Source organism: Hirundo rustica, chromosome 28 (genome assembly GCF_015227805.2).
Source record: "Hirundo rustica isolate bHirRus1 chromosome 28, bHirRus1.pri.v3, whole genome shotgun sequence".
Lineage (NCBI taxonomy): Eukaryota > Metazoa > Chordata > Aves > Passeriformes > Hirundinidae > Hirundo > Hirundo rustica.
In genome coordinates this window covers 1,082,180-1,098,010 of record NC_053477.1, presented here as the reverse complement: position 1 = coordinate 1,098,010, position 15,831 = coordinate 1,082,180, and the positions used below count along the sequence as shown (strand labels likewise).

Sequence of the window (15,831 nt, the reverse complement as noted above, 5' to 3'; positions counted from 1 at the left end):
AAACATGGGATCCCTTAATGGTCCTGTGACACGGGGCAGCTGTCAGTCAGGGTGGGGAGATGTGGGCAGGTGTCCCAGGCAGGTCTGGGGAATTACCTCAGGGAGATTTGAGGAGGTGTCCCAGCACCAAGCTGGTGAGGTGGGGTTTTGGGGACAGGTCATTCCTTAAAAAGCACCATTCTAATGACATCACTTTATCCTAAGCAGGGTTTATAATACAACCCTAATTATTTACACTCCCGTGATCCAGCAGACAGACCCAAAACACAGGGCTGCTCTAACCAGGGAAGAAAAAAGGTTTTTCTCATGTCACCAGTGACAACTTCCCCACTTACAGACCTACAGGCAACACATACACACAGTACAGCCAAGCTGTTAACGCTTCACACTAACAGAGGCAAGTTAATATGTAGACATGCTTTGTTTCTTAGATATTTGGTTTCTTTGGTGTTTTATTTCTACTGAAAAACCGAAGCAAACCCGTGTTCTGCAGTCTCCATGTACCTATGAGGTTGGCTTTTCCTTGTGCAGCCTCTCACACTGTGCATCCAGGTTTGCTTTAGTTGATGCACTTTGCTGGTGAACACAACAGCAAAGGCGCAGCTGGCCAGGAAACAACTTTTATACCTTTGTTTATAGCATTCTGTGTTAAGATGGGCTTCACCAGCCCAGTTAGTAGGCAAATGGGTGTTCCAAGCAAAAAAGTGTATCAAAAGGGTCAACCAGAATGACCACTGTTTAACCAGAGCATAACCTAACCTAAGTCAATAATCAGAGTAATTAATAAGGCAATTGGAAAAAAAAAAAAAGAAATCTTTATCATGATTTGGTTCGATGATCTTAAAGATCTTTTCCAACCTAAACAATGATCAGCTGCTTCCCATCATCCAGCAGATTCCCCAGGCCTCCTTTAATCCTCCCCACCACACAGCCTGAGCAGAACTTTCCTGTAGTCCCCTGAGCAGTCTCCCTAGAGAGAGCAGAAAAAAGGCACACCATTAATTTTGCAGCTCCATGGAAAGCAGGGTTCCTTTCAGCATGAATGACTTTTTGTAGTGTTTGTATCCTCTTTGACAATTTAATAACCAAGAACATTCAGGAAGGTTTTCAGTACATAAATGTACAGTCTCCTTAACTCCACCTCCTCTACCCAAGAAGCTGTTGAGAGGGTTGGCTTGAAGGTGCTTAGCAAACCCAGGTGTGTGTAAGATTCCAGGCTTACCTTAATGAAGGAGTGGAGCGATTTGCCGTACGTGGCCAGGAACTCCCTCCTGATGTAGAGCATGTCTATCTCTGAGCGGGACACCATCACCCGGATCAGCGTGCTGTCATCGGTGCCCAGGCCCTGAAGGGACACAACAACAGCTACAGCTGCACAGACTGAGGACAGACCAGTGACAGGCACAGAGGTTTGGAATCCACTCCTGATCAGACCACTTTTGCATTAATGCAGGGATCCATTACCAGCTCTGAGCTTCCTGAAGGAAAAGGGGACCACAGAACGAGGACTTCAGACTTCTTTTTTCCCCCCAATTAACATAGTTTCTTTTTCTCTAATTGCTGTCGTGCTATTGATTTGAGTATGGAGAGGCAGGGGGAAAATAGCAAAATCTCTTTACCTTCATGGATTTGTACAATCTTTCAGCAAAATAAGCAGGTTTATTCCTCAAGCACTTTACTGTAAGGGAGACAAGAACAAGAGAATTAAAACCAATAAATACTGAAGGATAAGGTCTTTCAAACCCTTTCAGCACTTTTTCAGTGCAGATGTTTATTCTGTAAAAATGCAACTCAACAAGCACAGTGCAGACATCCAGAGTCAGTGACCTGCTGTCAATTGATGTCTCTATTCACAGCAATAAAATAGGGCTTTAAAGCTTCCACACAGCAAATGTCATCTGCCAAAGCATCCCTTGGCAGAGAAATATAAAGCACAGAGCCTTCTTACCAGGTCTTTGGATCTGCAAAGATTAAAACACTGTGGCTGGTAAAACAGTGAAAAAGAATCTGCCTCCTGAAGCTGTGCAAACAGTCAGGGCAAAAGACAGTATCTTTAATTAATTAGTTTGTAGACAAAGTTTAAAAGCAGGGAACTCACCCACAGCTAACAAAGCATCCTCAAGGTCTCCTGACATCTCAGATTTTATGCTCTCTGTGATGTCCTTATTAGCAATCGCTCTGTACACATCAAAAACTAGGAGGAAGAGTTGGATAAAAGAGCCAAGTGAGCCACCTCAGTGTGTAACCCCCAAGGATCACTTTGCAAGATCAAGCTCCTCATACCCTGTACAAACACTGCACCATTACTGCGACATTGTAAGCTAATTCAGGGCTGCCCCTCAGAAATAATTAATTTTAATTATCAGCTGTCTTGCTAATTAGCCTACTACTACTGCTAGGATTTTCCAGAACTGCTATTTAATGCAGACAGTTTCCATGCTAAGCTCTGTCCCATGGGAGTCACACTTCATTATCTCCAATTCACAGGCTAGAGGAAGTTGTATGGTTTTTTTTCCTCAACTCCCATCTTGTCTCAGGAGGGAATAAAATGGTCTGAAAGAACTGAATCAACTGGCCCTAAGAATATCTTAGGGATCTTAGGAAGGGATCACCATCAGTTAATGAACAAGTACAAAGCTTCTACAAAAGTACTGTCCTCAAACAAAGGAAAAACCCAGGACACAGGAGAGGTCCTACCTCTGAGCAGGTGGCACCTGTTCCGTGTGCAGAGGATGGACATGAACTGCACCTCATCCGTTCCCCATTTCTTCTCCCCAGCTGCATACAGGCACTTGAAGACATGAACAAAGTGAGGGTAATTGAGAACACCAGGTGTATATAATGAGATTTTAACCTCAGAGAACATTTGGGTTGGAAAAGCCCGCTAAGGTCATTGAGTTCAACCCTTCCCCTGCACTGCCAAGGCCACCACTATCTCATGTCCCCAAGTGCCACATTCACATGGTTGTTGAGTCCCCTCAGGGATGGGGACTCCACCCCTGCCCTGGACAGCCTGTGCCAGTATTTCCTAATATCCAATCTGGTCCCCACCTGGGGCACTGCTGACTAGCACAACCTCAGATTACTCATCTGCCTTGAGAAAAAGGTCTAGAACAGGGATTCACCACATATCACACATATAAACCCAGACAGTTCTTGCAAGAAAGCAAATTGCTACACACCTGAGCATCTTGTTGAGCAAGGGCCTCATCCACGAATGTTCCCTCATCTCTGTTACCCTGCGGAAATACAAGGATAAAAAACTCATTTCAACAGAGCAACTAATGGAAGTAAGTCCTGCAAATTCCCCATTTGAAAGCAGTTATTGGAGATGTATAATGGGATTTTTAACACTGAGTAATGGGTTATAAATACATCAAAACATGATTCAGATGTGACTTGTTCTTTCTTTTGAAACAAGAAGCCATCCACTTTAATTTAAAAAGAGCATATGGCATTAAGGTGTGGCAGAGTGAAGCTGCTCTCACTGTAGAAGCTGGTGTGAAATGCTGGCAAGGTGAAATGCAAGAGAAGTGAAATAGCAGCCAGCCTGAAGCACCTCATCACTGAGTGAGAGATGTCCAGCAGCACGTTCACCCCCATCATTTCCCCTGTCCTGGACTCACTGTGGCGAGGGACACGAGGACTCTGCGGAACATGGAGGATGTGTCAGAGACAATGTCGTCCTCAAGGGTGGAGCCATACTCTGCCAGAGCACACACACAGCAGATCCGTTATTAAAAGCTCACAGAACCACAGGATTTGCTGAGTGGGAAAGGACCCACAAGCATCACCAAGTCCAACTCCTGGGCCTGCATAGAACCATCCCCAAAGTCCCACCATGTGCCCAGAAACGATGTTCAAACACTGCTTGAGCTCTGTCAGGATTGGTGCTGTGCACACTTTTCCAGGGAGCCTCTTCCAGTGCCCAGCCAGTCTCTGGGTAAAGAACCTTTTTCTAACATCCATCCTAAACTGTCCCCAGGATTTGAGTTGCCTCAGCAGCGCAGCACAGGGGAACAGGCATGTCCTGCTGGCCACGCTGGGACTGAGACAAGCCAGGATGCCTTTGCCCTTCTTGGCTTTCATCACAGCAATCCAGCCATCATATTGAGCGGTACAGGGCAAAATTAAGAAGCACAGCCAGTATAAAACTGGCAAAAGATCCACCATGGATAGACCTCCAGCTGACAAACATAACCACCCCACCCCATTATATTTACACCAACTCAGTTTCTGTGTATAATTCTGGTCCTTGATGCTGACAGACCCTTCTGCCTCTCCACACACACCTGCACACACACAAGTGGCTTCTGACTCAGTATGAAATTACAGAGTGTGCTACATACGGAGTTTGTAGTTCTCATTGATGCGCTGAATCTCCGCGTTGGTGCGAGAAGCCAGGATTTCAATCAGGCAGCCTTCATCTGTCCCTGCTCCCTAGGGAATCAGAGAGACAAGAGCCAAGACTGTGATAACTGTTTTGAAGGGCAACTATGACTTTTGTTTATTAGATATAGCTTAATAAAAAATTCATAATTAATATACAATTATGCCACTGCATACTGAATTGACCATAAGTCATGCGACATAAAAAAGGATTTCCAAACCTTTAGAGCCCTCCTCAGTTCATGCACGTCATACATGGCGGTAGGAGTCATCAAACCAATGATCACCTTTTCAAAATTCCCACTCAGCTCAGACTTCAAGTCATCAATCAAATCCTAGAAGACAGAAAGAGAAGAAAGGAGAAAAAGACATGGCCTTTGAGAAGAGGAAGAACTCGTTCACCACTTTTCTTCATGCTCCAGCCCTCCTTGGATGAACAGTTACTCTGAAGTGAACAAGACCAAAAAAACTTGGCCAAGGAAAGCTTCTGCTCAGTGCCAACCATACTCTTGTGGAGACTGGGATGTTCTTCACATTTCACCCGAGTGGTACAACCCAAGAAAGTCCACATCTCCTAATTAGAGTCACAGGCACTGATCTCTGAAGAGCACCTACCCTGCCAATAGTGCTTTTATAGGTGATCAGAACTTGCTGACGTTGGGAAGCGTTCAGTTTGGTCAAGGTCTCAATGATGGCGTCTTCATCCGTGCCTGGAAGGAAGCAGTGAAAACCAGTCGAGCTGCTTGTACCAGAACCAGGGGTCTGCTCTGGCCTTGCCCAGGATGTACCACTGGCCACACAACCTTACACACATCCTGGCACAACCTGAGTCTCATCTGTGCACGAGTGCCTCAGCCCAGCAGCACCACACCACAGGACAGACAAAACAAGAGCCTGACTAAAGACACTTTTATGGCCAAGACTTGGATTTCCAATGGGGTTCAAGCTCCCTCCAGTGCACTCACACGGCAGTGAGGTGATGCAAATGGCCGAACTTCCCCTCCAAAAAAACACCAGTAAAAACCTTCCCAACTGCCAGAGCTAAAAAAGAAGGTTTAACAGTTGAGGGATATAACTTACCCAGTCCCTTCATGGCCTTCCTTAGTGCCTGTGCTTCTTGCTCAGCATTGAAAGTTGAGATGCCCTTGACTGTTGCCTAAACCCATAGGAGAGGAGTCATGAAAAGTAGTCACAGAGTGAGACATCCACAGAGTAGAGTTGAATTAAAAGAAAAAAAGACAATTCAAAAGATGCAAATGTCTTTTTTGGAAAGTGACAGCGAATAAAGTCCACTCTCGAAACATGAGTGATTTTATACCAGATTCCATCCTATCCTAAAACGAAATGGTTTGTTCCAGAGGGACTTCCCAGCCACATAAGAAATAAGCCACAGGGACTCAACTGAAAAGAGAAAATATCTTAACGTGGCTGCACATGGAATATCTGCTTTCCAGTTAAATAAGGGCACACAGCCTGGCGTCTCTGTTCAGTCCTGCCTCTTCCCAGCAGTTTTCCATGTAAATCATAGAAGAAGCTGTTCCCATCAAAGCCCCATTCCTGACTTCTCTAAGAGCAGTCAAAGACCATCATTCTGTTAAATAACACATGAGGAAGTCCAGTGTTATACCCCAAACAGTGATTCACAAACAGGTTTCTCCTGCATCTGGTCTATACACTTTTCTTGCAAAGCTCTTCACGTTCCCAAGAAAATCATCAGCAAAATGCCACTTAACATTCCATGGGCAGAAAAATGTTCCCCTGTCCCTGGAAGTGTTTCAGGCCTGGCTGGACAGGGCTTGGAGCAGCCTGGTCTAGTGGAAGCTGTCCCTGCCCATGGCTGGAGGTGGAACTGGATGATGTTTAAGGTTCCTTTCAACCCAAATCATTCCAAGATTCTGTAATAATGACCATAGAAATGGCTGCCTTGCAGGCTCCACCTGGAAAGAATAATATGCCTCCAGTTTATCTGGAGAAATGAATGTTCTTTGAATTAATACCTGATCTGGTTTTCCATTAACTCCCCAAATGCAAAAGCCTGTATGTGTGGGTCATTCTCCTCTACAACGAGGAAGCGGAAAGAGGTGATAAATTCACCCCCTTGAAGGCACAGTCAGTGACAGTGTTCTTCCTGCTGTGTCCTTATCTGAGCTCCACTCCCTACGTTTATCAGGTCAGAGCAAATGCTCGGCACAGCCTGGCACAGCAAACACACTCACCATGGTGCTCGGATCTGATCAATCTGTTATTGTCCGTGTCCAGGGCACTTAGACAGCTGTAATAAAAAAAAAAAAAACAAACCCCACAACATTGGGAGTGTTAGTTTTCTAGCAAATAATTAATAGAATACACCTTCCCTTGAAGGTTAATGAGACTGGCTAAGTAACCACCTAATTCTCTGGGGACTAAAAGCAAGATTGAGCAGCCCAAGTGAACACCCAGGCAGCTTCCTGGAGTGTCCAGCCCTGCTTTGTGCTGGGCAAAGGCTGGATCGTGACAGCACAGGGCCAGAGCCAGGCTGGAAGGGATGTGGTGGACAGATAGGTGATTTGCACTGGTAATTTAATGATTCTTCTCTATTGCCTGCATGACAGCCTGACTGAGGCTACAAGGAGAAGCAGACAGTGTTGCCCTGGGAGCAAAGAAAATAAATTTCAAAATGCACGGCTTTGACCGTGGCAGGTGAGAGCCTGAGGGTGAGCGGGGTGAAGATGAAGCAGGGTGAGGATGAAGTAGCTTGAGATTGCCCACGTACCCCTAACCCTTCATGGATCCTGCCTGGGAGGCAGAGACATTGTGATGTAGGTGACAAAAGATAACCTCACTTGAGCACTGGGCAGGAGAATTATTCTCCCTCTTAGTATTTTAACAGAACATTTTATATTCCACATCCCCTCAGTTTGGTGCACTGTGTCTTTTCTTGTAGGGCTGTCGTTTTAGCTGACAAAAAACCCCCAAAACTTCATTGCCATCTGCTCAGGGTTATTCGTTCTGTTCATAATTTTGTTTTCAATCAGAGAGCCTTTGCATGAACACACCCAGATTCTCCCGTGTCCCTTATCACTTGACAGGATGTCACGTACCAAGACAAGGTTCACTTCCCCACAACCCAAGTTCATCCCAGCATCACAGGAGAGGAGTTAGGAAAGGCAGACTTGAAGAGATACCTACATACAGTAGGGCTGAGTTAAACAAAAAATAAATTCAAAAGATGCAAACTTAGTGACAGCAAGTCAATTCCATCCACCAAATGTGTGGTTTTATTCCAGGGTTGAATGAGTTTTCTCATTAAAGCCCTGCAGCAGAAGCAGAGGTGCCAGCAGTGAATGGCATCTCTCCCTAGTTCTCCTCGTGGTGTTTAATAGCTGCTCTCCATGAGCCCAGAGAGTTGTGCAAGAACAGGAGTGTGTTTGCTCGTGCTCCACATGACTCCTACAGACCTGGAATGCACAGGGCAAGCTCTTCAGGCCACTTAACTCTGTGTGGCACTTGCCCTGGATGTGTTACACACAGGCACACCCGGGTGCACCTCTACCTCACTATACCCTGTGCAATCAATAATTGCAATATATGGCAATTATTAGCGTTGAGTTTGCTTTCTTTCATCTGATCATGAATTCCAGCAATCACGGTATGACCTAGACCTTAGAAGAGTCATCTTTGCTCTTCTCTAATCTTTTTACGGAAGTAAAAAATCAATTATATTTGCTTTAGTCAGACACTAAATGAAGACTCATTTCAAAATAACTTTGTAAAAACTGCTGTTTTTATAACGCACCTGGTTTGTACACAGAAGCAGGAATATCAGACAGGCTGGTTTAGCAAGTCAATTAGAGGGCAAAATAAAGGTCAGTAGCAAGGAAAAGGGAAGCAGAGAAATTCTGAGTACAAATGAGCTGGCAGAAGGAAACCAAACCATGAGGAGAGCCTGCATGTACTGCACTCAGGGCAAATATTCTCGCAACATCCATTAACAGCAGAAATACCACACTGAATATTGACTGCAAAACTCTGATTTCTTCATCCTGGGAGCACCACTGGGAATTGAAAGAACAGAGCACTGAAAAGGCAGCAGTGCAAACCCACTGCTCAATTTGCAAGTGCTGGTTTGTTCTGGGTGCATTTCTGTGTGAGAAGGAGCCGCTGAGGTTACAGGTGGGAGAGTGCAGCAGTTCAGCCCCGCTGTCCAGCAGTGGCCTCTGTAACTGTTTCACCGCTGAAGGGGTCTGCAGGAGCTGCTCATGCTGGGGCTTTATATGAATGAAACTCTCCTAAGCCACCCCTTGGCAAGCAGAGAGAGAAGGGAATTGCTCAGCGGATTTGCCAGTGCTCAGCAGCTTAACACAATTCCTGGCCTACAGCTCAATCAGGGAAACACAGCTCCAGGACAGGAACAATACTTTGCTCTGTGTTTTGAAGAATTAAACTATGCATGCAAGAGTCAGCCAGCCAGTGCTATGGTCCTGATGTTATTTGCTTCTCCCCAGAATAAAGGCCTGGTACAGTAAACCTGGCTTACAACAAGCTCAAAACGCTGTGCCCACATCACTGAGTGCAAGTGTAGGAGGCATCTCTCCCATTACTCAATTTATTTTTTTTTTCCATGGATGATCTTTTCCTGGCAGGCTTTATCAGCTAAACAGTCTTTTTTTAAGACCATATCAACATCCTCTAAAAGCTGAATCCAGAATAAACTTAATTTATCAGAAAAGTGCTGACACTATGACGTGTGCTGGCTAATTCAAGTTTAGGCTTGCTCACAATCAGGTTTTCCTGACTGTGCTCAGAGCACACACACAGGAACCACCAAGGAGAGCTTCCAACCACCTAAGAGGATATAAACACAGGGCTTTTTGCCTCCCAGTTTGAGCTCGCAGTGTTGCCAGTCCTACACCTCAGACCTGGATGGAAACCCACCGCTTTGTGACCCTTTTCCTTGCGAGGCAAACACCGGACTCGTCCGACGAGTTCCTTCATTGGGTGCACGTTTACCTAAACACAACCCCACACCCTGTGCCGGATCAGATTGTCCCTGCCAGCTGTTCCCGGTGTGCGGGATGCCAGCCTGGCTGTGCTCCCAGGCTGCCCGGGCTGGGGGCAGTCGCAGGGTCACTGACTCCGAATTTGCAGCTCAGGAAAGGATCTGCCACGAGCCCCGAGCCAGCTGAAATATCCCAGTGCCTCCCACACAATGACCTTTATCTGTCCACTGCCCTCAGAAGGAATAAAAACATGATTCGTATAGCCTCGTACGCCTCATTCAGCCTGTGCTCCCACTCCGAGCCACCCCACTGCCATGGTCGCGGCGCTCCAGCGGCCAGAGAGGAGGACGTGCCAGCTCGGGCACGGTACAAATAGGAACCAAAACCTGCACTGTGCCCGGGCAAAGTCAGCCCTTCCTCCAACCCACAACTGCCCCCCGTCCTTCCTCAGCCCAGGCCGGAGTCCCCGGGTTGCCCCAGTGCCGTGGCATCGCTGGCATCGCCCAGCCCGGGGCTGCCACTCCCGCACTGCCGTCACTGCCTGCTGGAAGGCGGGGATGGCGCTTGGCACCTTCCCAGGCACCTCCAGCCGGGCAGACCCGTCCCCAGGCCGAGGGGGACCCCCCGTTCGCTTGGCACTCACCCGCTGTCCCGCGTGGGTCCCTGGCAGAGATGGGGAGAGCTCTGGTGCCTGTCCTGGGTGCCAAAGTCCCCGCCCTGGAGACACGCGGCAGTGACGTGCAGGAGCTCCAGCCCTGCCCTGCCCTGCCCATCCCTGAACCGCTGGTTATGATCCAGAGCAGGGAGAAGTTCCCCAGGGAGCCGCACTCACATTGAACGTTCGGGATGTAAGCCCCAAAGTGCACTTTCGGGATTACACGGAGGGCTGGCAGGTTGGGACGGCTTCCACGCTCCCCGGCATTCCCTGTAAAAGTCCCAGGGAACAGAGGGGCTCCGGCTGCAGGCTCTGGCGTCTCACTGCAGCAGGGCACACCCGAGGGGGAGCGAGGGGGACGACGGCGTGGAGCACATAGGCAGGAACATCCCCGAGCAAGAAGTCCTGTTCCTCCCGCGGTGTTTGCGAGGATTTCTTATCTGTATCACCTTCTGTGCTCCCACAGCACCTCTCTGGATCTTCAGCATCCTCACCCCTTGTCTAAGAACTCTGCATTGCAAGCAGGCATGATTTCCGTAAGGATGATTCTTTGCATAAAGATTATTCCTTTTGCCCCAGTAAATCACAGTGCCCCCAAGCCAAACCCTTCAGGCAAAGGGACTTCAGTTTTACCCCGATGTGACCCTGCCGGGGTCAGCCATGGACATGATCACAAGGCTGACAGAGGGAAATCAGCCTTGCAATAGATAACTCTTGTCTTCAAGTGTTTATCCTCAGGAACCTGGGTCTCCTCTGATGCCAAAAGTGTTATTATCACGGCCAAACCAACCCTCTCAGTCTTCTTCCAGCTCATACGACAGTTCTGTCATCCTTGTGCCTCTTTGCACACGCTCGTTTGCTGGGAGGGACCTAAATTTAGCAGCCTGGTTGCAGGCAGGCTGTGCCTCAGTGAGCATGTCTCAGTGGGTTATTTATTACAGCTCCCGCGGCAGCTCAGCCTCCCAGAACAGCTCCACAGAGCCCAGTACCTACTGCTGATGCAAAGGGACAAGGACCAGGGGAACAGAAAAAACAGGTTCAAGCCTCAAGCCTTCTCTTTTTGCGCTGCAGAGCCTCCTTCCTAGCAAAATCTGGCACTTGACCCTGACCAAGATTCAGTGTGGACCAGCAGATACCACACTGTTGCAAAGGAGAAACTCTTCTCTTTCCTACATCTGTGAAAGTTTCCATTCTCATCCCTTCTCACGTCAGCAGTCCCTGCTCTGGGTCCATTTTAATCCACTAGCAGAACTGCTGTGTTTCTCCATCTTACGTTGCCAGTGATTTCTTTAGCCTGTCTATTTTCATCTTCCTGTTTGCTCCCCAGTCTCTTCCACCCCCAGGACTGGAAGGCTCTGTCACTGCAGTCACTGGTATATGCAATAGTAATTATTTAATACCGTAAGTTTTTAATTTTCTTTACAAATTAAATATTGCACCAATCCTGCCATTCATTATTTTCATAATTTAACCATTTCTTTCCCCCTGGGAAAGAATCCTGACACATCACACAGCCAAGTTCCATGGAACCTTGGGTGGTTATGGAAAAAAAAAAAAAGGCACAAAAGCTTCTGAGCATACTGAGAGTTGGCTGAACTTCTCTGGAAGGTGGATAGAATGATAGGGGATTTAGGGAACCGTGTTGTAACTTGCTACAGGAGCTGCTCCCTTCAGGAAGACAAAGAGTTGTTGCTGTATTTTCCTAAACAAGGTTCAGATGACAAAGCTTTATCTCTCCAGGAGCCCTTTGTGCAGGGTCTGCTCAGCTTTCAGCTTTGTCTTCATCTCTGAAAGGATGGAAAGGCTATGGTTATCTTCCAGTATCTCCAGCTGAAGCACTGGCTGGCATAGCTTTGCTGTCCTTGCATCCAAAGACAGCAAGGGACACTCCCAGCTCAGTGCAGTGACAGAGCATGTTGCTCTTCTGTTCACGAATATTTTGTTTGTCCCATCAATTATTTTAACCACCTTTGTTACAAAGCTCTCCAGCTACCCAGATTTTACTCAATTGCACACATGCTTTCTATTCTCATTCCATCCTGCTGTTTCCCCATATATAAAAGACCTAATAAAAATTAAAGGTCAGAGAAAAACAAGGAGGGTAGTGCATTAAGTAAATAGAGCTCAAGCAGCAGCCCATTAGGAAGGGGGTATTTATTCGAAGTCCCACAATGAGAACAGAGCTGAACCTCTAGAAAATGGCAGCACTTGCTTTTGCCTGAAGGACCTGACCCTTTAAATTTGCACCTCAGAGAGCAGGGGAACCTTGTGTTAGGAGGAGAGATTTTCAGTGTGTCCTTTCATTAGCGGGTACTTGCCTTTAACTCTAGAGAAACAGCCTCACCTCATTCACTGAGCTCCAAATTCTGACATTAATGAAGTAATTCACCAAGTAAGGGTCAGAATTTGGGCCTTTGGGGATTAAGCTGGTGTTTTTAGGAGGTTCATAAGGGAGTGCTCATTTTCATATCTGAGTTTGCAAGCAGCAGCTCCTGAAAATGGGTTTATTTAATGATTGCACAAGGGCTGTGGGAGTGTGTTGGATGCTGTAGCTCAGTGTTGTCTCCATAGCAGCAGTACCCGAAGGTAGGGTGGAGGCTGAAAACCAACCCTTGCTTTTCTAAAGCACTGAGTTCTGTGCACTTTTAAGAGGGTAAAGAATTCTCTCATTCCGTGTATTAATATTACAATAGTCCCAAAGTGAACTGCAGTTGTTAGGGTTCGCTGCAGACATCTGGGGGCACTTCTGACCCTTAGAGCAAGGGTGTGTCCTTACCTGCTGTTCAGCACCGTGTAAGGTGAAGCATTTCCACAAGTCAGAGATGTTTTGGGAAGAGGTGTTTTGAGGATGGCCTTAGGAAGAGGCAGCCTGGAGCTGTTGATCTATGACCAGAGTAGAGCCCTTTTAACACAAAGAGAGGAAGGAAGATGAAACGCTCCCAGACCTGGGTGCTTATTTGAGGTGGGAAAACTGAACTATTCCAATTCACATAAGAAATTGGAGTGTTCTTAACTTTTCATAACTATTAGAAACACTGCTTCTGCAATCAGTGTTTTCAGGGGAATGCACAGCACTCTCCCTTTTAGCAATCCAGGCAGGATTCAGAACCCTGAGCACTGCTATGCAAGTCAAAGTCTCTCTGGGCAGATTACATAAACATAAATGTCACACAGTGCCAAGAAGGAACTGGGGAACAAACTGATTTGAGAAAATTCCTGTAACCCAAGATGCCTTTAAAACAAGAGACCACTCGGACACAGGAGCCCACATGCCTCAGACAATAAGCTGTAAGGGGAGACATCAATGAGCACTGCAAGGATGAGACAGCCAGGAGTTGAATTCCCATTTCAAGTGTGCTTCAATCACCAGGTTCTCAAGGTGGGAATGCTCGTGTGTTCTGCAGGCAGGCACACAGGAGGGGATCCCGGATGCTCTCACAGTTCCTCACGCTGACAGCTCTAGCAGCATCTCGGGTGCGGGGGGCTCTCCACACAGCTTTCCCCCAGCATATGCTGTGCTGACACTGCCTCAGAGATGCCCACCCACTCTGCCTTTCTCCCACAGAGAAACTGAAGGCTGCACTTGGCCACGGGCCCAGTCTGCTGTTTTCTTATATTCACTAAAGCTATAAACAGCAGGGAATGCAAACAGTCCAGGGCCATCGGTGGTCTGATGGCTTCGCTGGCTGCCTGTGTCCATTAATCCATCCAAATGGGAATGGGAGTCAGCAAATACCTCCAGAGTGGGAGGGGGCTTAACGAATGTTTAATTAACATACATATAGTTCTGAAGAGGAAATGAGTAGCTTTCACTTTTTTATTCTTAATTAATATCTGCCTCCATGTAGTTTAATCTTATTTAGCTGCTCTGTAATTTGGCCATAACCCATCTGTAGGGGATGGAAACAGAACTGCCAGCTCAGGATAACTTTTCCTGACCCTGTATTTAAACAGAAGTGAGCAAAGGGTGTGGGCAGACCCAGGTGAGGTGGCTTGGGGCAGGAGGAGCCCCAACAGGATCCTGACACTTGAAACACAGCTGACAAACCCCTTCTTAGGGAGAACCCAACCCGCAAATTTCCCTTAGCATCAGCTGCTATAAAGGACAGTGTGGAGCTGTGGTGCAAAGTCATGCTCCTTGAGAAACACACTCTTTCCCACCCAGTGCTCCATCTCCTGGCTGTACACAGGGTCAATCCAGGCCATTGCATCCCACGTGCGTGAGCCTGCAGAGCTCAATCAGCTCCATTATTTCTGGGTGTGCCTAGCAGAGTGCCATTACCGTGGCTGGAAATTGGCTTCCAGCCACAGGAAGCAGCCATTGCTGGAGCAAGTGAGGATGTCCTGCAAGGGCAAACAGAGACACCAAGGAGGTGGAAACTTCCACTTTTTAAGCATGTAAAATACAGATCTGAGTTCTGGATAACGGTGTCAGTAAGAATTAATTGTTACGCGGTGAATTCAGGAAAATGTGACCATGGCTTTTTTTCCTCTAGACAGTTAAGTGTCACCAAGCACAGGAAGCTGTACCAGCTCTTGTTCTCCGTCGTTGCTGCTCCTCGAGCTCTCCAGAAGGGGCCAGTGTGCCCTCGCCTTTCGGGGACAGCAGGAAACCTGTCCAGGCCTGTGTTTTTAGTTAGAAAATGCTGAACTGTCCGGAAAGTTTGATGAAGAGGGATGCAGCTGTATTAATGTGTTTTTCCTGGGGATTTGAATGTATTTTCTGAGCAGTGCAGGAGGACCAGGGATCAGGGAGACAATGTGCAGGGAAGCAACTCTGCTGACCACACTTGGATATTTTAAACCTCGCATCATGGGATTTTAGCAGCTTAAAATTCGGTGTTTAGGATTGAGCGCATTAGTCAGGCTGATGTTCCTCTCTGCAGCAGGACAAGCCTGGGAGCACTCTGGAGTCATTCTGACACGGGAGAAGCACCATGCCACATCTGTGCTGCAGCCACGGAGCAGCTTTTTAACTTAGAGCTTTCAGGCTCAGTTCCCTCTGATCCCTGTGAAGGTCACTGGGATTGCAGCAGCGCAGCCAAGCCTAGCGCCTTCTGGAATAAAGAATATCCTCAGCATCTGCAGCTGGGGATGGCTCCTGCTGTGCTTTTGCTTCTCAAAATGGTCATGGGTGGGGTTTCTGTGCCCGTGGGCTGAACATCAGAGGCCCCAGCCGTGCGTGGGTCTGACACTCCCTGCATTGCACTGCAGGTACGGTTAAAAAAAGCCCTCTCAGAGCTAGGGAGGAGGCTCAGCGGAGCATCTGCAGCTCTCTGCATGCAGTGGCTTTTATCTTCTTTAGCTGGAAATGAGTCATTTCCCTGTACTGTACAGAGATGCACAATTTCTTTGGAAATCGTTCAGTTCCGCAGAGTCCCCAGAAATCCCTGGTGATTGGACCCAATTTTTGCACTGGGTGTTTCACCTGTCTTGAGAGATGCCTGGGGATTTTCACAGGTTAGAAAAAATTAAAAAAATAATTTAAAATAATGGATAGAAGCAACAGAGACTTTACTCTGGTCATATTTATTCCGAAGGGCACACAAACCTTTCTGTATTGACCACAGGCAGTTAATTCATCAGCCCCAAAGCAAAGCCAAGCATGTTTCATACAGATTAAAGCCTGCAAATGAAAACGGACTGTTTTCACAGTGTGTGTTGGCTGCCTGGTTGAAATGATTGCAGTTCCAGCTGCGTGGACTTAGGGTGTCCTTGGAAATGAGGTGCAGTCAGGAGACACCCTACAAATTATGGGTGACTGAAGGTGGTCAGAGGAAGACTTTGGGGTCTGCAGGGTGGGCTTGT

The 15,831-nt window shown here is 47.3% G+C and overlaps 1 protein-coding gene across 1 annotated transcript; it reads right to left on the bottom strand.

The window, feature by feature from the left end:
* Nucleotides 1-608: 608 nt before the first annotated feature.
* Nucleotides 609-10,298, bottom strand: ANXA4 (annexin A4). Its single transcript, XM_040087889.2, has 13 exons — nucleotides 10,012-10,298; nucleotides 6,606-6,661; nucleotides 5,470-5,545; nucleotides 5,005-5,099; nucleotides 4,611-4,724; nucleotides 4,350-4,440; nucleotides 3,627-3,706; nucleotides 3,183-3,239; nucleotides 2,698-2,791; nucleotides 2,099-2,194; nucleotides 1,620-1,678; nucleotides 1,223-1,345; nucleotides 609-970 (listed from the first exon to the last, which is right to left on the bottom strand). Exons 2-13 carry the CDS (start codon nucleotides 6,606-6,608, stop codon nucleotides 911-913), a joined length of 948 nt encoding a protein of 315 aa, XP_039943823.1. The 5' UTR covers nucleotides 6,609-6,661; nucleotides 10,012-10,298; the 3' UTR covers nucleotides 609-910.
* Nucleotides 10,299-15,831: the final 5,533 nt, after the last annotated feature.